General features: G+C 42.0%; 1 protein-coding gene across 2 annotated transcripts in view; it reads right to left on the bottom strand.

Annotated features, from left to right (window-relative positions):
• LOC135216317 (ADP-ribosylation factor-like protein 1) overlaps positions 1 to 26,867 on the bottom strand; it is a 178,920-nt gene that overhangs the window by 75,880 nt on the left and 76,173 nt on the right. For both annotated transcript variants that reach the window (XM_064251488.1, XM_064251489.1), the window contains exon 3: positions 9,850 to 9,961. In XM_064251488.1, the coding sequence (XP_064107558.1) occupies positions 9,850 to 9,961 (112 nt within the window). The remainder of the gene's footprint in view (positions 1 to 9,849; positions 9,962 to 26,867) is intronic.

Genomic DNA, 26,867 nt, shown 5'->3' with positions numbered 1-26,867 from the left:
GCGCGCTGTAATTTTTTGAAAAAATTATTTTTTCCACTTCCGCGCTCACTCCAAACCAGGCCCGGCATACGGGAGACGTTTTGATTTTTAGGGCTCCGGCGTAAGAGGGTTAATATCATTAATTGCTAGGGTAAACAGTGCGCCACTAAGGACACTTCCCTGTGGAACACCATTTTCAAGTGGAAATGTTCTGGACAATGCATCATCAATTCTCACTTGAAAACTACGATTTGTTAAAAAGTTTTGGATGAACCTAGGCAAATGTCCACGGATGTTGTTATTTTGTAAAGTTTTTAATATAGGGTACCTCCATGTAGTATCATAAGCCTTTTCAATGTCAAAAAAGACTGCTACAGTTATTTGTTGTCGCTCAAATCCTTTATGTATATGGTTTCAAGGTTAGAGAGAAAATCTAACATAGATCTGTTACACTGTGACCCGAATTAAGTGGAAGTCAAAATTTTATTTTCTTGAATGTGCCATGTTAATCGAGCATTTACCATTTTTTCTAGTAGTTTGCATATGGAACTTGTTAGAGAAATTGGTCAGTAGTTATTTGCATTACTTGGATCTTTTCCAGGTTTGGGGATAGGAATTATTATAGCTTAATGCCATTCATCAGGAAATAAGTTTCTAAGCCATAAATGAATATAAAATTGTAATAAATACGTTCCATTTTAGAATGGAACGTAAATGGTCTACAGACCAGATTACACCTGGGAGAAGTACAAAGGTTATTAAAGGAATATGAACCAATGATATTATGTATACAACAATCAATAATACAATACCAACAATAGGTAAATTTACCTTAATATCAACATCACAGGAAGAAGAAGAAGGAAATTTTGGTACAGCCATATATGTACACTCGACAAGAAAACTGAAGATAAAGTTTTCATTAGCTTTCGTTCATCCAATTTCCCATTTGTTTTTATTGAGAAGACATATCACTAAATTTACTCTACAATATGAAAATATACTGCAAATTATATCATACAAGTTAAAACTGCAAAACAAAACTGTTCAGATACCTAAATACACGATATATGTCCGAAGTGATTGGAATTTCTCAGATGGATTCGTTCATGGAGATCTAGTAGATAGAATGTGAATTTCTGATTTTAGTACTGTATATCACGACGACAGTATTTACTCGTTTTGCTTCATGAACGGAGATATATTGCATTATCGTAACATTATCGTAAGTGGTGAATGCAATGATTTTAGTTTCTACAAGCTTATGTTTGTATGCCAAAGCGATTAAAGTTAGCTGACATCAATGGCACTCAATGTTGCGACGGCTAAGGTAGGTTGAACAAATCTAGTTGTAACCGCAAGAGCGTTTTCTATGATGTGAGGAGGAGCCCTAGAGGCTAGAACTTCAAGTGGAAAGCACAAGTCACTGGATACTGGCTAACATAACGGATTTCACACTTGGATTACTTTGACATTGACATGGATCGAATGCTAGTTGCTGTTTACAAAGCTACTGTCTTTAAACATAAATCTTAATCAAGGTTAAAGTAGCATGTCAGCTCAAAGATTTTCTGGCTATATGCTCCCAATACAAAGCAGTTCTTAGTAGCATACAGCCCTACACGACTGCATTTCTTTGCCGCGAGGCTGAAAGATCTCCCACGATATAAAACTTTAATTGCCTGTCCAATACATATTGAGTTTTTTGCGGTAATAAATATTTTTACTTAACACAGCTTTTTTCGTAGTAAATGATTTGTGGATGAAACCCGATTTTCAACAGTAAAGACTATATCAAGAGAGCAAGAATGACCGCACCATGGGTCTAAAATTTTCCACGTCTTTTTACAGTCTTTGAATGCTATGGCAACTGTCGAAAGTAATCAAGGTTAGGGTATGAATTTCTTAAGAGAATTAACTTGAATATTATGATCCTTCAAATTTTATCTAGCATAGTGCAGCACGATCTTGGCAGTCATATCATATCGCGCGAGCATAGGCCTATCGATAGAGTTACTTATTTCATTATATTTTCTTCTGCCTTTCCCCCGTCACAAGTCCGTCACCAGTACTATAATTCTCTCTCTCTCTCTCTCTCTCTCTCTCTCTCTCTCTCTCTCTCTCTCTCTCTCTCTCTCTCTCTCTCTCTCTCTCTCTCCACTTCTAAAACATACTTTAAAAATATACAGTGGTACCTCGAGATACGAAATTAATCCGTTCTGAGACGGCCTTCGTATCATGATTTTTTCGTATCTTGGAACACATTTTACATGTAAAATGGCTAATCCGTTCCAAACCCTCCAAAAACACCCCAGTAAATTACATTTCCAGGCCTAAAACACATGTTCTAGGGTTACGACGGAAGAAATATGACTCCAAAAAGGCAAAATACTGTACATACTTGAGTAATATTCAACTGCATGCAATGTTCAACCCCATTTTTACTGCATATATTAGGACTAGCATATGTCCCTTAGCAATAAGCCTAGCCTATGTTAGCGGTTGCTACTGTAGCCTAGTCTATGATTCTGACATCTAAACCTAAGAGCTAAAAGCTTAGAATATGGCAATAAAATGTATAAATAATCAGTATGTACTCATTTCAAATAATTATTAATTAATCATTAACTATAATACACAAACAAACAAAAAACAAACCTTCCAATCAATTGTTTACATTCAGCTCTTACCCCCCAAGTCCTTACGAAGAATCGAACGAGCGCCAAGCAATCATTTTTCCTAGCACACAGTAAGCCATAAATTGTCATTAGTATCTCTCTTCAACTAATGAAACCACCAAACAGTATAATAACCATTCATTTCTATTCTTTATTTTATCTTTACCTAATGGAGATACCGAGTTATTGACAGCTATAATGAAACATACGTATACGTAACGTAATAATAAAAAAGAAGAAGAATTCTAAAAATTACGTATTTGTTGACAGTCTGATTTATTCTATATTTTATGATATCTAATTCACAATTTTTTTTATTAAACGTATTGCATGTACTCATTTCAAATAATTATTAAGTAACCATTAACTATAATAAACAAACAAAAAAAAGCTTCCAAACGTCTGTTTACATCCAGCACTTACGAGTATCGAACGATCGCCAAGCAATCACTTTTACACAGTAAGCCATAAATTTTCATTATCTCTCTTCAACTACTGAAACTACCAAACAGTATAATAACCATTCATTTCTATTCTTTTTTCTATCTTTACCTAATATTTTTTTTTATCAAATGTATTGCATGAATAAGTTTTTCAATTTACAGCAACCTTTTACCAATAGAATACTTAAAGCAGAAGGGGTAGAGGCTGACCAATAGGCGAGCAAGACCTTATGGGGTGACTAGCATCAGGAACAAATGGGAGAGCGGGAGGATGGTGGCGAGTTTACTCAGTTGGCGGCACGCGAGTTTTAAAATTGTTCTCGGTGGTTCGGGCGAATCTCGGGAATTTACAGCAACAACCTTTCGTATCTTGAAAACTTTTCGTATGTAGAGCAGTAAAATTTTTCACATTGGCTTTCGTGTCTCGAGTTTTTCGTAAGTAGAGCCTTTCGTATCTCGAGGTACTACTGTATATATTACCTCTCAATCTCCCGAAGAAAATATAATGAAATTAAGTGGTTATAAATAGGCCTAAGCTTTCACATAAGCAGATTTTGCTCTCTCTCTCTCTCTCTCTCTCTCTCTCTCTCTCTCTCTCTCTCTCTCTCTCTCTCTCTCTCTCCACTTTTAAAACTCATTTGAAAAAATATCACTCAATCTCTCAAAGTAAATATAATGAATTAAGTATCTCTACAGATAGGCCTATGCTTGCTCTCTCTCTCTCTCTCTCTCTCTCTCTCTCTCTCTCTCTCTCTCTCTCTCTCTCTCTCTCTCTCTCTCTCTCTCTCTCTCCTTTTGAAACATTTGAAAAAATATTATCACTTAATCTCTCAAAGTAAATATAATGAATTAAGTATCTCTATCGATAGGCCTATGCTTGCGCGCTCTCTCTCTCTATCGTCATAATATTTCATTTTTTACTGAAATATTCCTCACGATTTCCACAAGTACTGCCCAAATTTTAAAACCCTTTTTCTCATTGTTTAAAATCCGTCTTTAATTACATATGAATTTTACGTCAGTTTAGTGTCAAACATTGCATATAAATAAGGTTTCACAGTAGGTTTTAAAAAAGGATGATCGATATTCTACCCTGAACTGACGTTACCAAACCAAAATTAACGAATGATATAGAGCCTGTTTCTACATTCAACAGAATCTTTATGGTGTAAAGTTGATGGAAATCTCGAAAGCAACAAACGCTATGATTTTGAAGCTCTGCCCCCTTTCAAGAGTTGCCAGGTGTGGCATTATTTGTATCTTAACTTTCCTTGCCGAGTGTATATAACAAGGTATGTTATGACAAAGTACCTGTAGACATTGCTGACCTCCATATATCGGGTATTAAAATTTGAATAAAAAACGATAATTATATCTTTTATAATTTATACAACCAACCAAATAAAAATTACAATATTGATAAACTTGGAGAATTACTTAAAAATCCAAAAGAACCTATATTAATATTAGGGGATTTTAATGCTCACTACCCAATATGAAGTAAAGTAGAAGAATTTATGGATTCAAATGATATGTGATTTATAAATGATGATGAAGTTAATACATATTCAAAAACACATGGAACATTTTTCTCTGTAGATTTAACTCTGTTTAACAAGTATAGTAGATCCACAGTAAGCGCATACCACTTCATTCCTGCAATTTCTCTGTGTCCATACTTACTGCAATTTTGACAATGCAGTGGCTTTGGAATATAGGGTCTTAACTCTATTTGGCCTAAAATTCTTATTTTTTGAGGTAGATCTGAACCCTTAAATTTCATTTTTGCTATTTTTAGTACTTGTTTACTGCCTCTTTTACTTGTCACATCATACACCTCGCAATCCTCAACCTTGGGGTATCTCTTTTTGAGAGTCTAAAAGCATTTTCTTATTGATTGGTTCATCATTATTATCAGGAAGTACAATGGTACCCTGAATGCTGTTTATATTATCATGCTTTTCCACTTAAACATTAATGGTATCTACAATTTTTAAAGACAAACAGTCTTCTGACTGGCTTTTTGTTGTGGCTTCTATAAGCCAAGTCTTCTCTTTTATTTTTTCTGAACGACATTTCTGCTATTGGATGTCTATTTGGTAAAAAAATTTCTTATTTCAAGGCTGAAATATTTTGTTCAGCTTCCATGGTTAGAAACCTTGACCAACTTCCACTCCCAAAGAGGGAGTCAAAGTGAGTCAAGGTAGGGTCATGATGGTATTTAGGTTTCCTAGGTTTAGTATATGGTATTAGCGTTTTAATACCAACCTGGTCTTTGTGACTTGAGCTTTCTTTAGAATGGTCCAAATCCGTGCCAGAAGTCGTGGGAATATTTCTTAAATTTTCCATATAATAAAAGTGTAAATTTCGTCCAGGATGGTCCCTCTCACCAGGGAGGCCCAACTGGGGGAGGAGCAATACTGTTACACAGTGGTAACTGCCCTGGGACACTCGCCTGGATATACGCCATACCCACAGTGCCTTAAGGGTCATCAATCCCATGAGATCGGACCCAGCACTGCGGGCATGGCTGGACATAAAAATTTCCCCTCGCTCAACCACGTCAGGTACTCTAGTTTTACGGGTGGAGTGGCATGCCATCCAACTCCACCATCCAAGTTAAAAGAGCGGGCAATTCAATAACCCAAAACCATGCCAAGGTCATCAAGGGAAGAAGAAGGAGAAAAGGGGGAAAATTTAGAGGAGGAGGAGTAAAGGAGTTAAAGGTCCCAATGTTCAGTTGGATCCACAGCAGAAAGCATAGGCATAAAGGGGCATACTTTCTCTGGAGTGGATCCCTAAGCCCCCCACCTCGTCAAGGAGTTGGGATCAGGGGGTCAACATGTACTACTTCTATCATGTGGTCTTTCTCTCACTAATAAGTTACTTACCATCCTGAAAGAAAATACACATTGAGGCATCTCGCCAAGGGTTATCAACATCAGAGTAGGATTTTAGAGTCTCTGCTAGATTTTGGTCATAAGACTCATAACCAGAACTGGCCATTTTGTTGGTTCCAGTTGAGTTTGCACTCTTAACTCTTGTTTGGGTAGATTTGGTTTCAATTCTCCTCATTCTATTGCAAGATGCAGGATGTTTACATTTTGGTGTATCATTCAGTATGTCCATTATCTGTTGCCTTTCAGCAGCAAAAGCATCTTTGATGTCATTCATTATTTCCTTGCGGAAGTGATCTAACACCGCAAACTGTGTATCCCTTTCGGGGGAGCTTGCGAAACCTGATTGTATATCTACAGCTGAGCTGCAGCTGTCTGTTCCCCAGGGGCAGATATCCTGGGTGAATTGCTATAACCCTCTGAATTTGCTATTAGTATTTCCATTGGGTTCAGGGAGATCCTCATATCACTTTTGGGGGAAGGATCCTGATCGGTTTCTGAAAGCTGCATGGAAGATTGACTTTCTTCTACAATGTTTTTCCCATGGCTGATTGACATCTGTGTCCCTGGTCCTTCTGGGTTCAGCAAGGTTCTTTCAGTATCAATGTCTACCTTAAAGTCTTTGAACACTTCACCTGTAGGTGAGGATTCCTCTAATTCCTCCTCAGGATGTAACTGGGGGGTAGCGGTGACTGATGTTATTGGGTTTTGGCCCGAATATGGAATGTCAGAGAAGGGTTTAAATATATGCTTCCGGAGTTTTGCCTGATAGATATAATCTTCCCCTTCCTCACCTTTGCTAAACCCTATGACCCATCAAGACAGTCTAAAGCGAGCAGTTTCATCTTTAAAGCTTGCTGCCAAGAGCTCGCTACAATTCTCGCACATATCAGGAACAAATTTGCCCTGCTCGTTACAGGGACTATGCCTATGGCAGGTGGTATGGGCAGTGCCCACTTGCAAAAATTATTTGTAATACTTGAAAACCGTAAATATTAACGAGTAGTAGATATTTTATAAGTCAGTTTGACTACAAATGTACATTTCTAGTACATTCTGTAAATTATTTGGGCAATTCTACGTACTAACTCTGCACGGACTGTAAGGAACGGTCCCGTAAAAACAGAGGCCACTAGGGACTGGGGCATCAAATGTCTTTTTTCTGTTTCTGATACCAGTCCCTGGGGTTAAACCCAACCCCCCAACAGCAATTGTTAAATTTCAAATATCAACTCTATTACTTTAAGAGTATTGTAATTTTCATATAAATACTTGACGCAGTTATTACCTAGATCTGCCTAAATCTGTGTTAACTCACACCTTTTGAGGTTTAAATTACCTTTGAAGCCTTGTTTATTTTTTATATTACTTGAACCTAGTCCTTATGTATTGGTTATGTTTAGGTTTTAATTTTAATTATAACACCCAATACTATTCAAGTTAGTATATGACTAACTATTTACTAACCTAAACAAGTTTTCTATAAGGCTTGGGTTAGTATCCTTGGTATAATCTATTTCTAATGAATAAGGTTATGTTTTTACTTGTTACCAACAAGAATTTAATATGTAGCCTAATTGCTTAGTTGGGCTACATAACCAAGTTACTATTTACTGAGTCATGTAATTTTTGAAATTTTTAATAAAGTGGTTTATGAACCCATACACCCATACATATACACACATATATGGCTAACTATTTACTAACCTAAGCAAGATTTCTATAAGACTTGGGTTAGTATCCTTGGTATAATCTATTCTTACCATATAAGGTTAGGATTTGACTTAATACCAACAAAAAATTTAATATGTAGCCCTAATTGCTTAGTTAGGCTACAAACCTAAGTTACTATTTACTGGGTTAAGTAATTTTTGAATTTTTTTTAATAAACTGGTACACACACACACACACACACACACACATATATATATATATACATATAGGCTAGGATATTAAATCATGGCAAAACAGACATTTTTGCTAAACCTCAAATAGTTTTAGCATGTTATATTACTGATAAACTAGCCTACATAAAACCATCATACCAACACTAACCTTCATGTTAGGTTATTTTACCTTACAAGTAAATCAACACTTACTCTAAGCATAACTTGAATGATAATTTGAATTACAATTTCAGCACCCCATTCAACATATTACTTAAAAACCACCACTTAACATGTAACTCCTAGTTTTAGACTACTATTACATTTGGCACCTGTTGTCAATTTTACTAGCCTTAGAATATGTATTCTAGGCTAACAACTTTGATTAATAGTGTTAGTAAGGGGTTCACTACTTAACAAAATAAAACTAAAAGGGTGTAGCCTGCTAATCTACTTCTAGGCACTTATCACCAAAAAATTAGGTAAGTACATAGGATTATTTAATCATCTTTAAGATAGTATACTATCTTAGGTTACGGGCTACTGATAATTGCCATTCCAAGTCTAAAATTATGTCCTGAACTGGCTAGGCTACTATCTTATGTAGGCTACTGCCTCAGAAATTGTAGAAACAGTTATCTGAAATGATTAACTAAATTAATAATACAATATGGAATAGTTCTTTAGGCAAATAAACTTCCAACAAAAATTTATTTATAAACACTTTTCGCGTTTGTAAAGGCTAGCCTGGAACATGTCTTGCCGGTCACGTGTTCTAAACAATGCCAGACGAGTAAACAAAACGCTTGTTTTCGTACTTTACACTAAAATTTCCTTGTTCCAGTTTTTAACCTAACTGTTTTAACTAAATCTTAAAAATGAGTACTTAACTTTCCAATGTCGGCGATTCCATGATTGATTTCAAAGAAATAATCTCAAAATAGAGGAGTACTGGCAGTATAGTCTTTCGTGTGTGATGACCAGAAAGAGTAATGGTTTGTGGTCTTTTCGCCGGCCAGAATTTAAAACAAGATGGCCGATGCGCATGTGCAATAGTCACTTCTACAGGTTTTGACATAGGAAAACTGAGTACAGCTTTCACTGAAGACAAAAAAAATGCCTTCTTGTCTTTTGTGGAGTCCACTATACTCTATCATTTGTCATAATGTTTGTCATAATGGCATAATACTCAGCTAAAAGACCAGCCTAAAAGGTATTTCTTTGATATTAGTCTGATCACCTTGGGGCACTGGCGCACACCAGGGAGGGTAACTCCTTTGAGGACACAACAGCAACTACGCTATCAAAAATGTAATTTATAAGTAATTTTAAAACACTTCACTAGTATTTTAATCTCACCACAGCCTACTTCAGATTTCCCCAAGATATGCTATCCTATCCTGTGTTTGATTTTTATTCTTTTAATTACTACTGATGTCCATCTCCCTTACAGATTTTAATGATGAATGTTTGTTCTGAGTGTGTATTATATCACAAGGTAATGACATTTAATAAGACAATAGAATTAAAATCTTACAAGAGGCTGACCCAAATGTCTTGTTCTCATGTGACAGGTGAAAACTGGAGCAAGAACAAAATTGTTATACCTGAGTGTAATGAGATCAATGATGATAGATGAAAAGTATAAGATTATAAAAATATAGATGTGGGCCCAAAGTGCTGTTGAGAGAGTAGGGACAACCTGAAGGTTGCTTATTTTTCTGTTATCTAATATACCAATAATCTATTGCGCTACAGATATTGCTTTCAACATTTCAGAAGTGAACTCCTTAAAACTTCTATCATTGAAAAAAATAATTTTGGTATGAGATGAAATCTGCTCCTTGAAGATCATTAGAAAAATAAAAACTATAGTATAGACTCATGAAGCATACATAAATTTTTAAAATGATTCTACTACTTCCTGCTAATACCATGGAACAGGAGGATGTAATTAAAATCTTACCTCTAACATGGAAACCAACTCTTGCTTAGATATTCCTATTCTGTCTCTATCAGCTGAATCAACTACATATATGATGGCATCGGTGTTAGAATAATAGCATCGCCAGTAAGGTCTGGAATTAAAAATCATAGTATATTAACAATGCGGAATTACACTCAGTTAAATATCAGTAATATGTACTGCTTCAAACAACTGTTATTAAATAGTATAAGTATGCAGCAATTAACTAAGTACTAAAAAAATTATCAAATCCATGATACCCATCTCAAAGTTTTAACTAAAAACTTGTTTTACGACAAGACCTGCAAAATCAAACAGAATTTAGTTCTAACAGTCTTACAGAATATCCAGAAGATACATACAACATACATTTTAACTTCGTGAATCCCCTTCATTTTATACATAGCAAAATGATATTGTTATAATAGATAGATAGATATTTTATTGACCATTCTCCACAGAAACATCAAATACAATATTATAAAATTACACAACGGTCCAAATACATAAACTCATTTCACAAGTTACATTTCCTAAAAAGGAAAAGAAAATTAAAAAGAACTGTATTCAAAACAAATGGCAACAATAATTAATATAAATTTTTTAAATAACACAAAAGAGATCATATCGAGAGCTGTTTAGAATATCCAATTCTATATCACATAGCAACAATAATATACAATAGACTAATAAACATCACACATTCAGATTAGACTGGAAATGCGTTAAAATTGTAACACAAAATGAAGTCAGCTGGGCGAGGCACAATGAGAGAGTTTGCATCTTATTATTTGAAAACCTTCAAAATTAAGCTTGCGATATGACAAACATTTGCATAGTCTGATCTTTCTACCATCAAGTCGCTCATTGATGAGATATCAAATTGGGTCCGAATCTGGTAGGTCCTGGGGCATGCTTCGATTACATGTTGCTCAGTTTGTATTTGGCCACACACACACAACCTCTCCTCCTCTACAGGTAACCGGCCCCTCCCTCTTCTGTTCCAACAGCCAACCTCAATAGCAAGAGAATGGGAACTCAGTCTTAATCTTGTCCACTCCATTCTCTCCAACTCATTTACATTGGTTTTTTTACTATAAATGTCATGAACGTTAAACTCTGAATTGATGTTTTTATAGAAAGTTAATCTACCTGAGTTTGAGGTAGTTACTTCATGTTTCAGTCTTTCAGATGCTTGCATTACATCGTCAATATCATTATCTAACAAGTCTCCGATATAACGTGAGGTAGGGGTATTAAACTGCAAAATTAGATTAATTACATGGCCCAGCGGATCGTCTCCCATTGTACCACGCTCCACCCAAGCTTTAGCGAAAAACTGTCTCTGCTTTGACCTGACCAGTGAATGAAAATCAACAAGACCAAGTTCGACTAAGCAAAGCGAATTTGTAGTGGTTTTCCTTACACCTAACAGTTGTTTTATGCACCATAAATATAATTTTTCCATGGGTCTCAAATCACCGTTAATCCAAGATTCATTTCCATACATTAATGCTGGTAACAAAGCCGAATGAAAAACCCTTTTCTTGATATAAAAAGGAACATCATTATTTTTATTCAAGAATGAAATAAATTTTAAAACATGACACATTCTAGTTTGTGCTTCTGCTTTCACTGATGATGATATAGAACCATCAGCAGTAAAAATACATCCTAAATATACATATTGCTCGCAGAGATCAACAACAATACTCCCTACAACCATTGGCTCGTTATTGCGTCCATTGCCATTTATCACAAAAAATTTAAGTCTTACTACTATTTATTTTCATTCCATGAGAGCTACAAAACTGATTGAGTAAATTTAACTTTTCCATCATACCACGCCTGGTTGTTGAAAGGAATATCGTGTCATCCATAAGGACAAGGATGTGTAACCAACCCAAAAAACCATCAATACCACAATTATTTTTAATTAATCTTATAAGATCGTCCACAAAAATGACAAACAATAGACATGAGGTTGGTGACCCCTGGCGAACACCAATTGTCGAAGCAATTAGAGTTGTCCCAACAATACTATTGGTAATTTTGTACATAGAAATAAGTGCTACTATCATTACAGATCCACAACCCAGTCTTTTCAATATCAAAAATAAAGTACGCCTTGGTACTCTGTCATAAGCTTGTTGGAAATCAATAAATGTCACAAAAAGTTTGAATTTTTTCCTTTTTGCAAGGTCAATCAACAATCGTAAAGATATGATATGCTCCAAACACCCCCTTCCCCTCTGCGACCCCGCCTGCTCCCTGCATGGAGTAAACCAAAGAGAGAGTCGGGCACACAGAACTGCATCATACAATTTAGCTATTGAGTTTATCACATTTATCGCCTGATAATTTTTAACCAATAACCATGAACCACGTTTAAAGACAGTAAACAACTTTGCATTAATCCACGATACAGGATACAATGAGGACATAAATATATTGTTAAACAAGGCTACTATACATAAAATCCAAGACACAGGTAACATTTTATATAATCCAGGGGGCACTCCATCAGGTCCGCTCGCTTTCCCACTCTTCAAACGCTTGATTTGTGATTGTACTTCATGGTATGAAATAGGATCATCCAAAATGGGTACATATATATCAGTTTGTAAGCCATCAAGATTCTCAATCGTATCCCCCGAGTGGTCATACAGCTGTGTGAAGTGTTCAATAAATTCCTGATCTGATGGCGAAGAAGCATTACCAAAGTCGGTTGAATTGGCATTTAACTCTCCTCGCCAATTAATAGCAGGCCAAATTGTAGCACTATCATTCTCACTTAAAAGGCGTTCCCACCTATTTACAGTAACATCAACACCAGGTGCAGGCCTCCTAACTACCGATTTACTTGCGCACTCGTAGAATATAGTACCCAGATTACCTTCAAAATTGTCAATACTTCCATCAAAAGTAGGTTCTCTATGTTTCGCTAACTCACTGACAAACAATTCTTGATTCATTTGTTCTGCCATTATAGGCGGAGTCACATATTTATTAGTAGCTTTACTTTGCAACACTGCATGACCACCGAGCTGAGACGCTCTTTCTTTTATATGAGTTAAATCGAGGCCAGGGCATATAAAGGCTAAGGATAATGGTGCATGATTAGAAGGTAATCTTAAATCCTGGATTACATCGAAACTCTTAACAATGTGTATGTACTCATGAGATATCAAACAAGAATCAAGCTCAGATACCCACAGTTGTCCCTGCCTATAAGTAAGACCTCCCTTGAATTGCCTGCAAGACGTTTGAAGATTGTTAACAACCAAAAGTTTTTCATCCACACAAATCCTGAGTAACATCCTCCCATTGTCATTAGGGTTAGGTACGGCGTCCGGGATAGCAGGGTAAGAATAGCTGGGTAGATCCCCTCTCACCGGCAAGTTCACGGACACCGACACCAAAACGAGCGTTTAAATCACCCATTACCACACAACCACCTACATAAGACTTAACTTTCTCCTGTATTTTACTAAGTAATGAATGTCAAAATAAGGTGAATCAGATGGGGGGACATAACAAAAACCAAATAACACATTCGGCACACAACTAATTGTGAGCCACACCTGATCACTAATACTTATATCTTCAATCACAACATAAGAAATAAGACAATAAAGTTTCATACATACTTACCTGGCAGATATATACATAGCTAAGACTCCGTCGTCCCCGACAGAAATTCAAATTTCGCGGCACACGCTGCAGGTAGGTCAGGTGATCTACCGTCCTGCCCTGGGTGGCAGGATTAGGAACCATTCCCGTTTTCTATTCATATTTTTTCTCTTCCACCTGTCTCCTGCGGGGAGGCTGGGTGGGCCATTAATCGTATATATCTGCCTGGTAAGTATGTATGAAACTTTATTGTATTATAACAATATCATTTTCATACAATCAACTTACCTGTCAGATATATACATAGCTGATTGACACCCTTTGGTGGAGGGTAAGAGACAGCTAACATGGAATAGACAGGTAAACAACATGATATTGTTATTGTACAATAAAGTTTCATACATACTTACCTGGCAGATATATACTTAGCTATAGACTCCGTCGTCCCCGACAGAAATTCAAATTTCGCGGCACACACTACAGGTAGGTCAGGTGATCCCGCCGCCTGCCGCTGGGTGGCAGGAATAGGAACTATTACCGTTTTAAGCCAGATTTTTCTCTTCCACCTGTCTCCTGAGGGGAGGTTGGGTGGGCCATACGATCGTATATATCTGCCAGGTAAGTATGTATGAAACTTTATTGTACAATAACAATATCATTTTCATACATTCAACTTCCCTGTCAGATATATACTTAGCTGATTGGCACCTTTGGCGGAGGGCAAGAGACAGCTAATTACTGACCTAATAGGTAAACAACATATGTTGTAGGTAATACAAGTTAATTAATAATACCCTAGTTCCTACCTGTTTAGGCGGAAGATTTCTTAGCTTGTGCTGAGAAGTCTGCTTCGCCTCAAAAGCTTCAGCGAGGGTGTGCCCTATGGCTGAGAACTCTTGAAAAGGACTGTCAATGGGGTCTTATCCACTTACTCAACAGAACCTAATGGCAATTGTCACTGGAGTCTTATTCACTTACATGACAATATACCTATGCCTCTTGGCATATAAAGGAGTAAAATACTGATCCCGATCACCCGATCCTAACCGTGGATTAGTAAATATGATTGAAAGGCGTTATCCCCAAACACCTTTCAAACAACCTAAAAACTCAACACCAAATAATTTTAAAATCACACTATATAAAATATAAGGACAAAAATTAATATTAAGGATCAGTCTTCTCTCCTTTCCCCAGCACTGTATCCGCTGATACATAAGGCCCTAGAGAGAAGCATTTCTCATATGTCACTCTCACATCTTTCAAGTAATGTGAAGCGAACACTGAGTTACATCTCCAATACGTGGCCGCTAAGATGTTCTTCATTGACATGTTCTTGTTGAACGACAATGATGTAGCGACTGCACGTACTTCGTGTGCTTTTACTCTTAAGGTCTTATATGCCTCACTATCACAGCTCATGTGGGCTTCCGTTATGATGTTCCTAACAAAAAATGCTAAGGCATTCTTTGACATAGCTCTTCTAGGGTCTTTAACTGCACACCATAAACTGATTGCAACCCTGCAACTGCTTCTTCTTCTGCAGGTAAAACTTCAAAGTTCTCACAGGACATAAAGTTCTTTCCATTTCATTCCCAACTAATTGAGAAAGGCCTTTTACTTCAAAAGTCCTAGGCCAAGGTCTCGAGGGGTTTTCATTTTTTGCTAGAAATGATATTGTAATGATACAATTAAGTTTGTTCATACTTACCTGGCAGATATATATATAGCTGTATTTTTCCGAATCCGACAGAAATTTAAACACTTACGACACACGCAGTGGGAGTCAGGTGGTTAGTACCCATTCCCGCCGCTGGGAGGCGGGTATCAGGAATCATTCCCATTTTCTATTCATAATTTTTATTTCCACTGTCTCCTGAGGGGAGGTGGGTGGGTACTTGATTATATATATATCTGCCAGGTAAGTATGAACAAACTTAATTGTATCATTACAATATCATTTTGTTCATGAAACTTACCTGTCAGATATATATATAGCTGAATCCCACCTTTGGTGGTGGGAGTAGACAGAATAGAAGATTTTAGGAAACATATATATGCAGATAATTGATATCTTGATTCCTTACCTGTTAGCATAGCTGACTTCGTGGTTACTGCCGCATAAGTCTGCTTGTGCTACTAGAGTTGCCAGCAAGGTAGAGGACCTATAAAGCTGGTGCACTCCAGATCGATCCTGTCCAACAGGGGCGGAGGACCTCCTTGACGACGTGGGAACTAGACCATTGACCATACAAATGAGGGCAACGAAGTAAAACCAAACCACCTGGCGTAGCCTACAAAAGTATCCCACATAGACTAAGCTAATGGAAGGGAGATCCGCCGCAGGCGGTCAACCCCACAACCATAACACAAGTTAAAAACTCCCCTAAACCATTAAAGGATAGGATGAGCGCTACCTCCTGCCCCCAAAACAGTGTCTGCAGCGACGTATGGTCCGAGCGAGTAACAATTTTCGTATGTTGCTTTCACCTCCCGCAGGTAGTGTGAAGCGAACACCGAATTGCTTCGCCAATAAGTGGCGCCCAAAATATCTTTGATTGCCATATTTTTGTGAAAAGCCACCGAAGTAGCAATAGCCCTCAACTCGTGGGCTTTCACTTTCAGAAGCTCCATGTCACTTTCACTACACTTTTCATGGGCTTCCTTAACCGTACTTCTTAAGAAGAACGCCAGTGCATTCTTCGACATCGGAAGATCTGGTTTTTTCACAGAGCACCACAAGTTCTCCGAAGAACCTCTGCATGCTCTGGTTCTCTGCAAATAAAACTTGAGAGCCCTGACAGGACACAGGACTCTCTCAGCTTCAGGTCCCACTAGCTCCGACAACCCTTTGATCTCGAACGTCCTCGGCCAAGGGTTGGAAGGGTTCTCGTTCTTTGCTAAGAACGTAGGACTTAAGGAACAAACTGCACTATGATCCTTGAACCCAATATGCTTGCTAATGACTTGAATTTCGCTAACCCTCTTCGCCGTCGCCAGAGCGGTTAGGAAAATGGTCTTCTTAGTAAGATTCCTAAGCGAGGCTAAATGGAGCGGTTCAAATTGACTCGACATGAGAAACTTCAGTACCACGTCTAAGTTCCACGATGGTACTTTCGGTTGGAGAACTTTCACAGTCTCAAATGATCTAATGAGATCATGAATGTCTCTATCATTCGCTAAGTCGAGTCCTCTATGCCTGAAGACCACAGAAAGCATGCTTCTGTAGCCTTTAATCGTGGGAACGGCTAGTTTCGCTTCTTTCCTAAGGTGAAGAAGGAAATCTGCTATCTGGCTCACAGAGGTTGAGGTGGAGGAAATGCCCTTCCTTCTGCACCAACTTCTAAAGACAGCCCACTTTGATTGGTAAACTGCGATTGAGGAGGGCCTCCTTGCGGTGGCAATCGCCGTTGCCACAGGTCTTGAAAAACCCCTCGCTCTGGCCAACTTCTTGATAGTCTGAACGCAGTCAGACTCAGAGCGGGGAGGTTTTTGTGGTACCTCTCGAAGTGGGGCTGTCTGAGTAGATCTTTCCTTAGGGGCAGAGTCCTTGGAAAGTCTACTAGGAAGGACATCACCTCCGTGAACCAGTCGACCGCTGGCCAGAAGGGGGCGATGAGGGTCATTCTCGCTCCTTCTGATGCAGCGAACTTCCTCATTACTTCCCCGAGGATTTTGAATGGGGGAGAAAAGCGTAAATGTCTAGTCCCGACCAATTCCACAGTAGGGCGTCTACTGCCACTGCTCCCGGGTCCAGAACTGGGGAGCAATACAGCGGAAGTCTCTTCGTTCGGGAAGTTGCGAAAACGTCCACATGAGGACGTCCCCACAGCTTCCATAGCGCCTGGCATACTTCCTGATGAAGGGTCCATTCCGTCGGCAGAAGCTGTCCTTGCCGACTGAGAAGGTCCGCTCGCACGTTTTCCACGCCTGACACAAATCTTGTCAGAATCGTGACGTTTTGCGACTTCGCCCAAATCAGGATATTCTTCGCGATGGCGAACAGAGAAGGAGAGTGAGTTCCCCCCTGTTTCCTGAGGTATGCCAAGGCTGTGGTGTTGTCCAAGTTTATCTGAACCACTTTGTTGGAGACTTCCTCTTGGAAGAACCTTAGAGCAAGGTAAACCGCTGAAAGTTCTTTTAGATTGATGTGCCAGGACACCTGTTCCCCTCTCCAGGTGCCTGACACTTCTCTCCCTCCCAGTGTTGCTCCCCAACCCGTGGAGGACGCGTCGGAGAACAACAATAGATCGGGGTTCCGAAGCTTGAGCGAAAGTCCTTCCGCAAGCTTCTTTGGATCCAACCACCATTTGAGGTGCTTTTTCACTTCTTCCGTCAAAAACAAGACCTCTTCTAGATCCTGTTTGCGTGACCAATTGCTTGAGAGGAAGAACTGAAGTGGTCGGAGGTGCAACCTTCCCAGAGAAACAAACTTCTCCAGTGAGGAAATGGTCCCCAGCAGACTCATCCATTCCCTCACCGAGCATGTTTCCTTCCCTAGAAAGGCCGACACTTTGTCCAGGCATTGAAGTTGTCGCCCCTGGGACGGAAAAGCCCCCCGAAAAGCCACTGAGTCCATCTGAATCCCCAGATTAGACTAAGGATTGAGAAGGAGTCAGATGCGACTTTTCGAGATTCACCAGAAGTCCCAGGGACCTCGCTAACGACAGAGTCGTGTGAAGGTCCTTCAGACACCGGTCTTGCGATGAGGCTCGAATAAGCCAGTCGTCTAGGTAGAGAGAGATCCTTATTTCCGCAAGATGGAGCCACCTCGCAACGTTCTTCATAAGAACGGTGAACACCATCGGCGCCGTGCTGAGACCGAAGCAGAGTGCCCTGAATTGGAAAATCTTCCCTTTCAGGACAAACCGCAGGTATTTCCTTGATCGGGGATGGATGGGGACGTGAAAGTATGCGTCCTGAAGGTCTAAAGAGACCATCCAATCCCCCGGTCTTAAGGCTGCAAGCACGGATTGAGGTGTTTCCATCTTGAACTTCTGCTTGGTAACGAAGCGATTTAGACTGCTGACATCCAGAACGGGGCGCCACCCCCCTGACTGCTTCGGCACTAGGAACAGACGGTTGTAAAACCCCGGAGAACTCCGGTCGAAGACCTGTTCCACCGCCTGCTTCTCGATCATTTGATCTAGTAGATCGTGAAGCACTTTCTGCTTTTCTCCCTGATACGAAGGAGACAAATCCTTTGGTGTCGAAGACAGCGGGGTAACATCAGGAAAGGAATTCTGTACCCCTTCTTGACGATGTCCAGAGACCAAGCGTCGGCACCTCTCTCTTCCCAAGCTTTCGCGAAATGTAGAAGCCTGGCTCCTACCGGTGGCTGAAGGACTTCCCTCTCACTTCTTGCTCTTGGAAGGAGCGGGAGTCTTGCCTCTGAAAGAGCCTCTTCCTCGAGGGGCTGGCTTCGAGGAAGAAGCAGATCGAAAGGGCTTCGATTTCTTCAAAGCAGAGGACCCAGAAGCGAAGTAGTAGTAGGCTTCCTAGAAGACTGTGCCAGAAGGTCTTGGGTTGCTTTCTCCTGGAGACTGGCAGCTATGTCCTTTACCATAGACTGGGGGAAGAGATGTTCTGAGAAAGGAGCGAAAAGAAGATCCGCTTTTTGCGCTGGTGAGACCGAACTTTGCAGTAAAAATTGCAAAAAAAGTGCTCTCTTCTTAAGCAGTCCCGTGCTGAAATGAGCAGCCAATTCCTCAGAACCATCCCTGACGGCCTTGTCCATGCAAGACAATACACTGGACAGCTCCCCCAGACTGATGGAATCAGAACTCCTGGACCTGGCATCCAATACTCCTAGGCACCCAGTCAAGAAAATTAAAGACCTCTAGTGTCCTGAAGAGGCCTTTAAGGTGAAAAGTCTAACTCACTATGCGTCCAAGAGACCTTAGAGGAAGACAGAAAAGATCTTCTGGCGGGCATCCACATACTACCGAAAGTCTCCTTGAGCTGAGGCTGGAAGCTTAACTCCGACGTTTTCTCCCGTCTCATACCACATACCAGCTTTGCCACAAAGTCTTGAAGGTGGTAAAGCGAAAGAAGTCTTGCCTGAAGCTTTCCTCTTTTCCATCCAATCATGGACCTTTCGAAAAGCTTGCTTCGTAGAAAGCGACTTCTTCATTTTCACAAAGCCCGAGATCTTAGTAGCTTTGGATGACGAAAACTGAGAGGGAGGAGTATGTGGAGCTTCAGGTTGGAAAGTGTCTGCAAAGACTGACTGTAGCAAACGAGTCAAAACCTTGTAGTCCGTCGAAACTGGAGCCAACTGCTGTTCTTCGTCCACTTCGACGAAAGCGTCACTAATTTCCTCTTCAGACACTGGAGAAGTCGGAGGAAGTAAAGAAGAGTCACGAGCTTTCTCAAAAGAGAAAGAGCGGCGAACAGGAAGAGTTCCCGCTTGCGCTTGCGGAGGTGGAAAACTGACGTCCGTAGGCGCGCGCTTGGCGTCCGAAGCCAATCTACTGGCGCCGACTGAAGCGCGCTCGACCGCAACAGGTGTACACCTGGCGTCCACTGGCACGCGCTGAGCGTCCACTGGTGCGCGCCGAGCGTCCACTAAAACGCGCTGAGCGTCCACTGGCGCTCGCTTACCTTGCCAACCGAATCACGCTCGGCGTCCACTAAAGCGCGCTTGACTTTCACAGAAGCGCGCTCGGCATCTAAAGAAACGCGCTTCTTAACAACAAGTTTCGTAGCAGCGGAAACAACCGCTTCACGAGAGCGAGAAACGAATTTCTCGCCTCCTCTAGAAAGTTGCTGGGGAGCAGAACGAACTCTAGAGGGAGACTCTTCACAGGAAGATTGTCATCCTTCTTACGGCGACGTGGAACAGTCTCTCTCGAAGAAAAAACATCTCGAAGTTGCTGCTGAAGAGACTGGAGAATCTTGCTTGTAGGTGAAGCCTCCTTTTCTGGGGAGGGGCTGATCCTGTGAGCAGGCGAGTGGCGAGGGGACGCCTTCTTCCTACTCCCAGGAACCGCCACTTCACGCACCTTAGAGCGACTGCGGCGCTCGAAAAGAAAAAACATCTAGGAAAGACTCCGCCTCCGAATAACCCTTACGCTTCTTCTGCGGAGGAAAAGCAGCAAACGCACTATCAGGCGACGAGCAAAGTTCCGGAGAACAACTTGGACGTGAAGCGTCCCGAACGCGAGCCGTCCTTTTCAGCGGACGTGATGCGGTATGAGAGCTCCACCCCTTGCGCGGGGAGGAAGCTTCAGAAGAAGAAAAGCACTCCTTGAGAAGACGCGCACGCGCACGCTCCTTGCAGTCTGGGTAGGTTCGTCAGAAGCTGCCGAAGGCACGCCAGATCGGTGGGGGTTCCTCGTAACCCTCCTTCGACTTTCGACATGCTCTCTCCCCGTAATCTGGGAGTCAAGCAGAGGTCTAGGTCTAGAGGCGGAATGAGGCCGATCTGACGCACCCTCCACTACACAAGAGGCACTTTCACTGCACTTCTCTTCACTTTTGCTCTCCAGAGCTAACACTTTTGATTCTAAGTTACGAATTGATTCAAGAATTAGCGATAAAGTATTACCTTCTACCGACACTGTTTCAGGGGCCGGAGGCAACACTACAGGGGTAGGAGCATAATCTACAGAAGGAGGGTTAGCAGGAGAATCATTAAAATCTAGCCTACCTGAAACACTCCTGGAGGAAGACCTCCTTAACCTATCTCGCTCAAGTTTCTTAAGATAGGTTTCATACGCCTTCCATTCCGACTCTGTTAATCTTTCACACTCCTTACAACGACTTTCAAACGTACATTCATTCCCCCTGCAAACTTTACAAACAGAATGTGGGTCTACTGAAGCTTTCAGTAGCCTACCTCTACATTCGGACATAGAACAAAATCTAGCGCTAGCAGAACTAGACCCTGACATCTTGATCAAAGAAAAATCAATACCAAATTCAAATCAATCCAAAGTCAACGTGTGCCAAGCCACCGATCCAATTCAGATACCAAAGAAAAACCAAAAGGGATACTCAAGTAGCTAGTAAGTTTCCAAAATCTGGACGGAGGTGCTGCAAACAGGTGTTTTCAGCACCGGCGACAGAAAAATTATGAATAGAAAATGGGAATGATTCCTGATACCCACCTCCCAGCGGCGGGAATGGGTACTAACCACCTGACTCCCACTGCGTGTGTCGATATATATCTGCCAGGTAAGTTTCATGAACAAAATAAAGGTTTAAAGGACAATACAGCTGAATCCTTCTTAAAACCCACTCTAGAGTCAAGCGCTTGCAGCTCACTCACTCTTTTCGCAGTGGCGAGAGCTATTAAGAAAATGCATTTTCTAGTCAAGTCCCGGAAAGTAGCTTTATCGGGAGGTTCAAATCTCTCCGACATAAGGTATTTGAGAACCACATCCAGATTCCAACTAGGGGAGAGAGAAGTTCTTAATTGTTTTTTAGTTTCAAATGATCTAATCAAATCATGCAGATCTTGTTATTCTCTATGTTCAGGCCCCTATTCCTGAACACAGCTGATAACATGCTCTTATAACCTTTAATGGTTGACACTGCCAGATGAGATTCTTCTCGTAAAAACAAAAGAAAATCAGCAATTTCGGTCACAGAGGTATCGGAGGAGGACAGCTTCTTCGCCTTACACCATCTACGGAAAACTTCCCACTTCGATTGGTATATCCGCATGGTTGAGGACCTTCTTGCTCCAGCAATTGCTTTTGCCGCTTCGCGAGAAAAGCCTCTCGCTCTGACCAATCTTTCGATAGTCGAAAGGCAGTCAGAGCGAGAGCGTGGATATTTTTGTGATACCTCTCAAAGTGGGGTTGTCTGAGCAGATCTGTCCTTTCGGGAAGAGATCTGGGGAAGTCCACTATCCATTCCTGTACCTCTGTGAACCATTCTCTTGCAGGCCAATAAGGAGCGATCAATGTCATCCTCATTCCCTCCGATGACACAAACTTTCTCATTACTTCCCCCAGCATCTTGAATGGGGGAAACACATACGCGTCTATGCCCTCCCAATCCATGAGCATGCATCTATGGATAGGGCTCTGGGATCGTCCCCCATCGAGCAAAAGTTCTCCATCCTCCTGGATAGGAATGTTGGCAAACAGGTCCACTTGCGGCTTCCCCCAAAGAGACCATAGTTGGTGGCAGACTTGTGAATGAAGGGTCCACTCTGTTGGAAGGACCTGGTTTTTCCTGCTCAATCTGTCTGCTCTTATATTCTTCCCTCCTTGAACGAACCTCGTCAGGAGTCGAATCCCTCTTTCTTCTGTCCATATCAACAGATCCCTTGCTAGTTGGTAAAGGGAGAAAGAGTGTGTCCCCCCTTGTTTTCTTATATAAGCCAGAGCCGTGGTGTTGTCCGAGTTGACTTGGACCACCACGCCTCTGACTTCGTTCTCGAAAAACTGCAGTGCTAAGTGCACTGCTAAGAGTTCCTTTGCATTTATGTGCCAGGCCTTCTGTTCTTCTGTCCAACTGCCTGACACTTCCTTCGTCCCTAGTGTTGCTCCCCACCCCGTGTCCGAAGCGTATGAGAATAACACTAGGTGAGGGTTCTGAAGGGCCAAGGACACTCCTTCGTTTCTTCTCAGTGGTCCTAACCACCATCGTAAGTGGTTTTTGATACTCTCTCCTATAGGAAAGGTATCCAAAAGATCTCCTTTTCTTCTGTTCCAACTCCTTCTGAGATGGAACTGCAAGGGTCTCAGATTCAGTCTCCCTAGAGAGATGAACTGCTCCAGCGAGGAAAGAGTGCCCAGAAGACTGAGCCATTCCCTCGCTGAGCTTCGTTCTTTCTCTAGGAAGAAAACCGAGAATCCATCCGAATCCCCAGATAGACGATAGTCTGACTGGGGATTGTGTGAGACTTCTCGAGGGTTTACGAGCAATCCGAGAGATCTGGTCAATTGAAGAGCTATCTCCAAGTCCTCCAAGCACTTTTGTCTTGTCTGCGCTCTTATAAGCCAATCGTCTAGGTAAAGAGATATCCTCACCCCCTTCAGATGTAGCCATCTTGCTACGTTTCTCATCAACGCTGTAAACACCTGAGGAGCCGTCGAGAGGCCGAAACACAAAGCCCTGAACTGATAAATCCTTCCCTGCACCATGAATCGAAGATATTTCTTCGACGAATGATGCAGGGGGACGTGAAAGTATGCATCTTGCAGGTCGAGGGAGACCATCCAATCTCCTGGACGGAGAGCAGAGAGAACCGAGTTGGAAGTCTCCATGGAGAACTTTGTCTTCTCCACGAAGCGATTCAATGCACTCACGTCCAGGACAGGCCTCCACCCCCCCCGAGGCTTTCGGCACCAAAAATAGGCGATTGTAAAAACCTAGGGAGTGCGGATCCTGTACTACCTCGATGGCCTCCTTCTCCAACATTTGCTGCACCAGCCCAAGAAGGATCTCTCTCTTTACAGGGTCTTTGTATCTCGCTGACAGCTCCCTCGGAGTCGTCGTCAATGGAGGTCTGTTCTTGAAGGGGATGAGGTATCCTTTCCTCAGCACTTGCAGGGACCAAGAATCTGCTTTCATTGAAGCCCATGCTTCCGAGAATCCCAGAAGTCTGGCCCCTACTGGTGATTGGAGGACTGGAATCTCATTTTGCGTTCTTCTTTGGAACTCTAATGGAAGATCTTCCTCTTTTCTCTCCTCCTCTCTTCCTAGGGGCTCGGCTAAAAGCTCTACCTCGAAAGGGCTGTTGGGGAGGTCTTGGCTCCCTCTTCGAGACAGAAGCAGCTGGCCTAGGCTTCTTAGCAGAATGTACCAGCAAATCCTGTGTTGCCTTCTCAGTAAGCGTATGGGAAATGTCCTTTACCAACTGAGAAGGAAACAGCTGTTTATTTTGACAGAGGGGCGTATAAAAGAGAAGCCCTCTGTACTGGAGAGACTGCTTTGGTAAGAAAAGAACCAAAGACAGCCCTCTTCTTTAATACTCCTGTCCCGAACAAGGATGCCACTTCAGCCGATCCGTCCTGCACTGCCTTGTCCATGCATGCCAAAACACTATGCAAGACTTCTGGTTCCAAAAACTGAGGGTCTTGAGTCTTGTTGGCCAAAGCCCCAAGGGACCAATCTAGGAAGTTAAAAACTTCCAAGACATGGAATATTCCCTTGAGGAGATGGTCCATTTCAGACATTGTCCAGCTTGTTTTGGCCGATGGAAGTGCATGCCTCCTTGCCGAATCCACCAAGGTCGAGAAGTCCACTTCAGCAGATGAGGGAAGAGAAAGTCCCATAGATTCTCCTGTGCTATACCAAATCCCTCTCTTCCCTGATAGCCTGGAAGGGGGACAGGTAAACACAGTCTTCCCCGCCCCCTCCCCCCTTGGTTTTTAAAGCCAATTTCCGACCGACTGCAAAGCCCTCTTCATTGAAATGGTCGGTTGCATCTTCAAGAAAGAGGAAGACTTCGCAGCCTTCGTACTCGAAAATAAAGACCGAGGAGAAGGAGGGGCAGCAGGACTCAGAGACTCTCCAAATTCTTTTAACAAGAGGGCTGCTAGTATCTTATAATCAGAAAGACCTGGCCCCCTTGTTTTCCTCAGAGTCCGAAACATCCTCTAATTCCGGTTGAGTTTTATTCGGAGAAGAGTGTGCGACCGGAGGACTCCTCTCTCGGGAACGCACAGGGCTTGCAGCAACACCGGCTGCAACCTGACAAGGGCTACGGTCGCTTGTGCGACATCTTGAGTCCCTGCCAGGAGAAGGCAGATGTTGTTCTTTTACCCTAAGGCCCTCCTGACAAGGACGACGGTCGCCTGTGCGACAACTTTCGTCCTTACCAGGAGAAGTCCTCAAATGTCGTTCCCTTTTTTCATGATCAATTCCTTCCCGACAGGGGCTACGATCACCTGTGCGACACCTAGAGGCCCCGTCAGGGGAAAATTGATCTTGAGAAAAATCCCAAAGAGGAGCCTCCAAGTCCGCTTCAAACTCCGATAACTCATCCAAATTGTATTCTGGATTGTACAAATCCTTGCGCCTGTTTTCAGGCGCTCTAGACGCTTTACGTCTTGTTTCAGCTGCTTCAGGCTTTGCAGGCGCCTTGCGCCTCCATTCGGACGCTTCAGGCTCTTCAGGCGCTTTGCGCCTCGTTTCAGGCGCCTCAGGCTCCTTAGGCGCTTGCTTCTTCTTTCAGGCGCCTCAGGCTCCCTAGGCTCTTTGCTTTTCCTTTGAGGCGTTCTAGGCTCTCCAGGCGCTCTAGGCTCTCCAGGAGTTAAATATTTCCTTTTAGCCACTTCAGGCTTTTCAGGCGAGTTGCGCCTCATTTCTTTTACTTGAGGAGCTTTACGCCTCATTTCAGGCGCTCCAGATTCTTTTCGCCTCGCCAAAAGAGTTCCAGGATCTTCAGTTACTTTGCGCCTCCCTTCAGGCGCTTCAGGCTCTTTGCGCTTCCTTTCAGGAGTTCGTCCGATTTCGGGAGTTCCAATTTTACTCCTCGATACGGACATCTCATGTGCTTTCTTTCTAGTAGGAAGTTCCCTATACACATCTTGTCGCCTTGACGGCGTTTTGCGCTTGACAGTAGCCTGACGTCTGGCTGGCGCCAGGCTTCTGGCAGGCACCTCGTCCGAGCTCTCAGATAGTTGTAAAGGACGGGATCTTTTGATAGGGAGAAACTCTATCCTTCCTTCTAGGCTGATCAGATTTAACGAACTCTACCTACTAGGGAAGATATCTGTTTCTGCATATCCTCTAACATTTTCGTAGCTACGTCTCTCTTTCCAACCTCCGATGCAGGAGAAGAAGCTTCTGAATATACATTCTTCTTCCTCTTTTCCGGAGGATATTCTTCCGGAAATTCTTCAGGGCTTGAGTCGAATGAAGGAGACTTCCAAGTTCTCTTCGAAGGTCTCGACAATTTATCTGAACTCCATCCTTTTTTAGAGGAGGAATCAGACGAAGAAAAACACTGTTTCAGGACGTCTTTCCAACAACTATCCTTGGCAGCCCGGGACGTAACTACAGGGACTACTGATCTGCCGAGGGGACGCCTGACCGGTGGGGATTCGCTGAAACCTCCCTGCGGCTTTCGACATTTCTTCTCCACTGGTCTTGGGAGCTTGAAAAAGGTCTAGGCCTGGGAGCGAGACAGAGCCGATCAGACGCACCCTCCACTTCACTGGGAACACTTTCACTGCACTTACCTTCCAGTTCTTTAATTTTTTGTTCCATATGCTTAAGCGAAGCTTTTAGACTCGCAATTTCAGATGTTGAGCTTGCCGAGTCCGATAATCGGGAAGGTAAAGCTGTATGGGAGGAAACAATAGGGTTATCAATAGGCAATAGTCCGCTAACTGGCTCGTTAGAGACCGACCTACTTACACTCTTGGAAGAGGCTTTTCTAGCCCTATCTCTCTCCAACTTTCGTAGGTAGGAATTAAGCA

This window comes from Macrobrachium nipponense, chromosome 6 (assembly GCF_015104395.2).
Source record: "Macrobrachium nipponense isolate FS-2020 chromosome 6, ASM1510439v2, whole genome shotgun sequence".
NCBI lineage: Eukaryota > Metazoa > Arthropoda > Malacostraca > Decapoda > Palaemonidae > Macrobrachium > Macrobrachium nipponense.
This window is presented reverse-complemented; position numbering and strand designations above follow the sequence as displayed.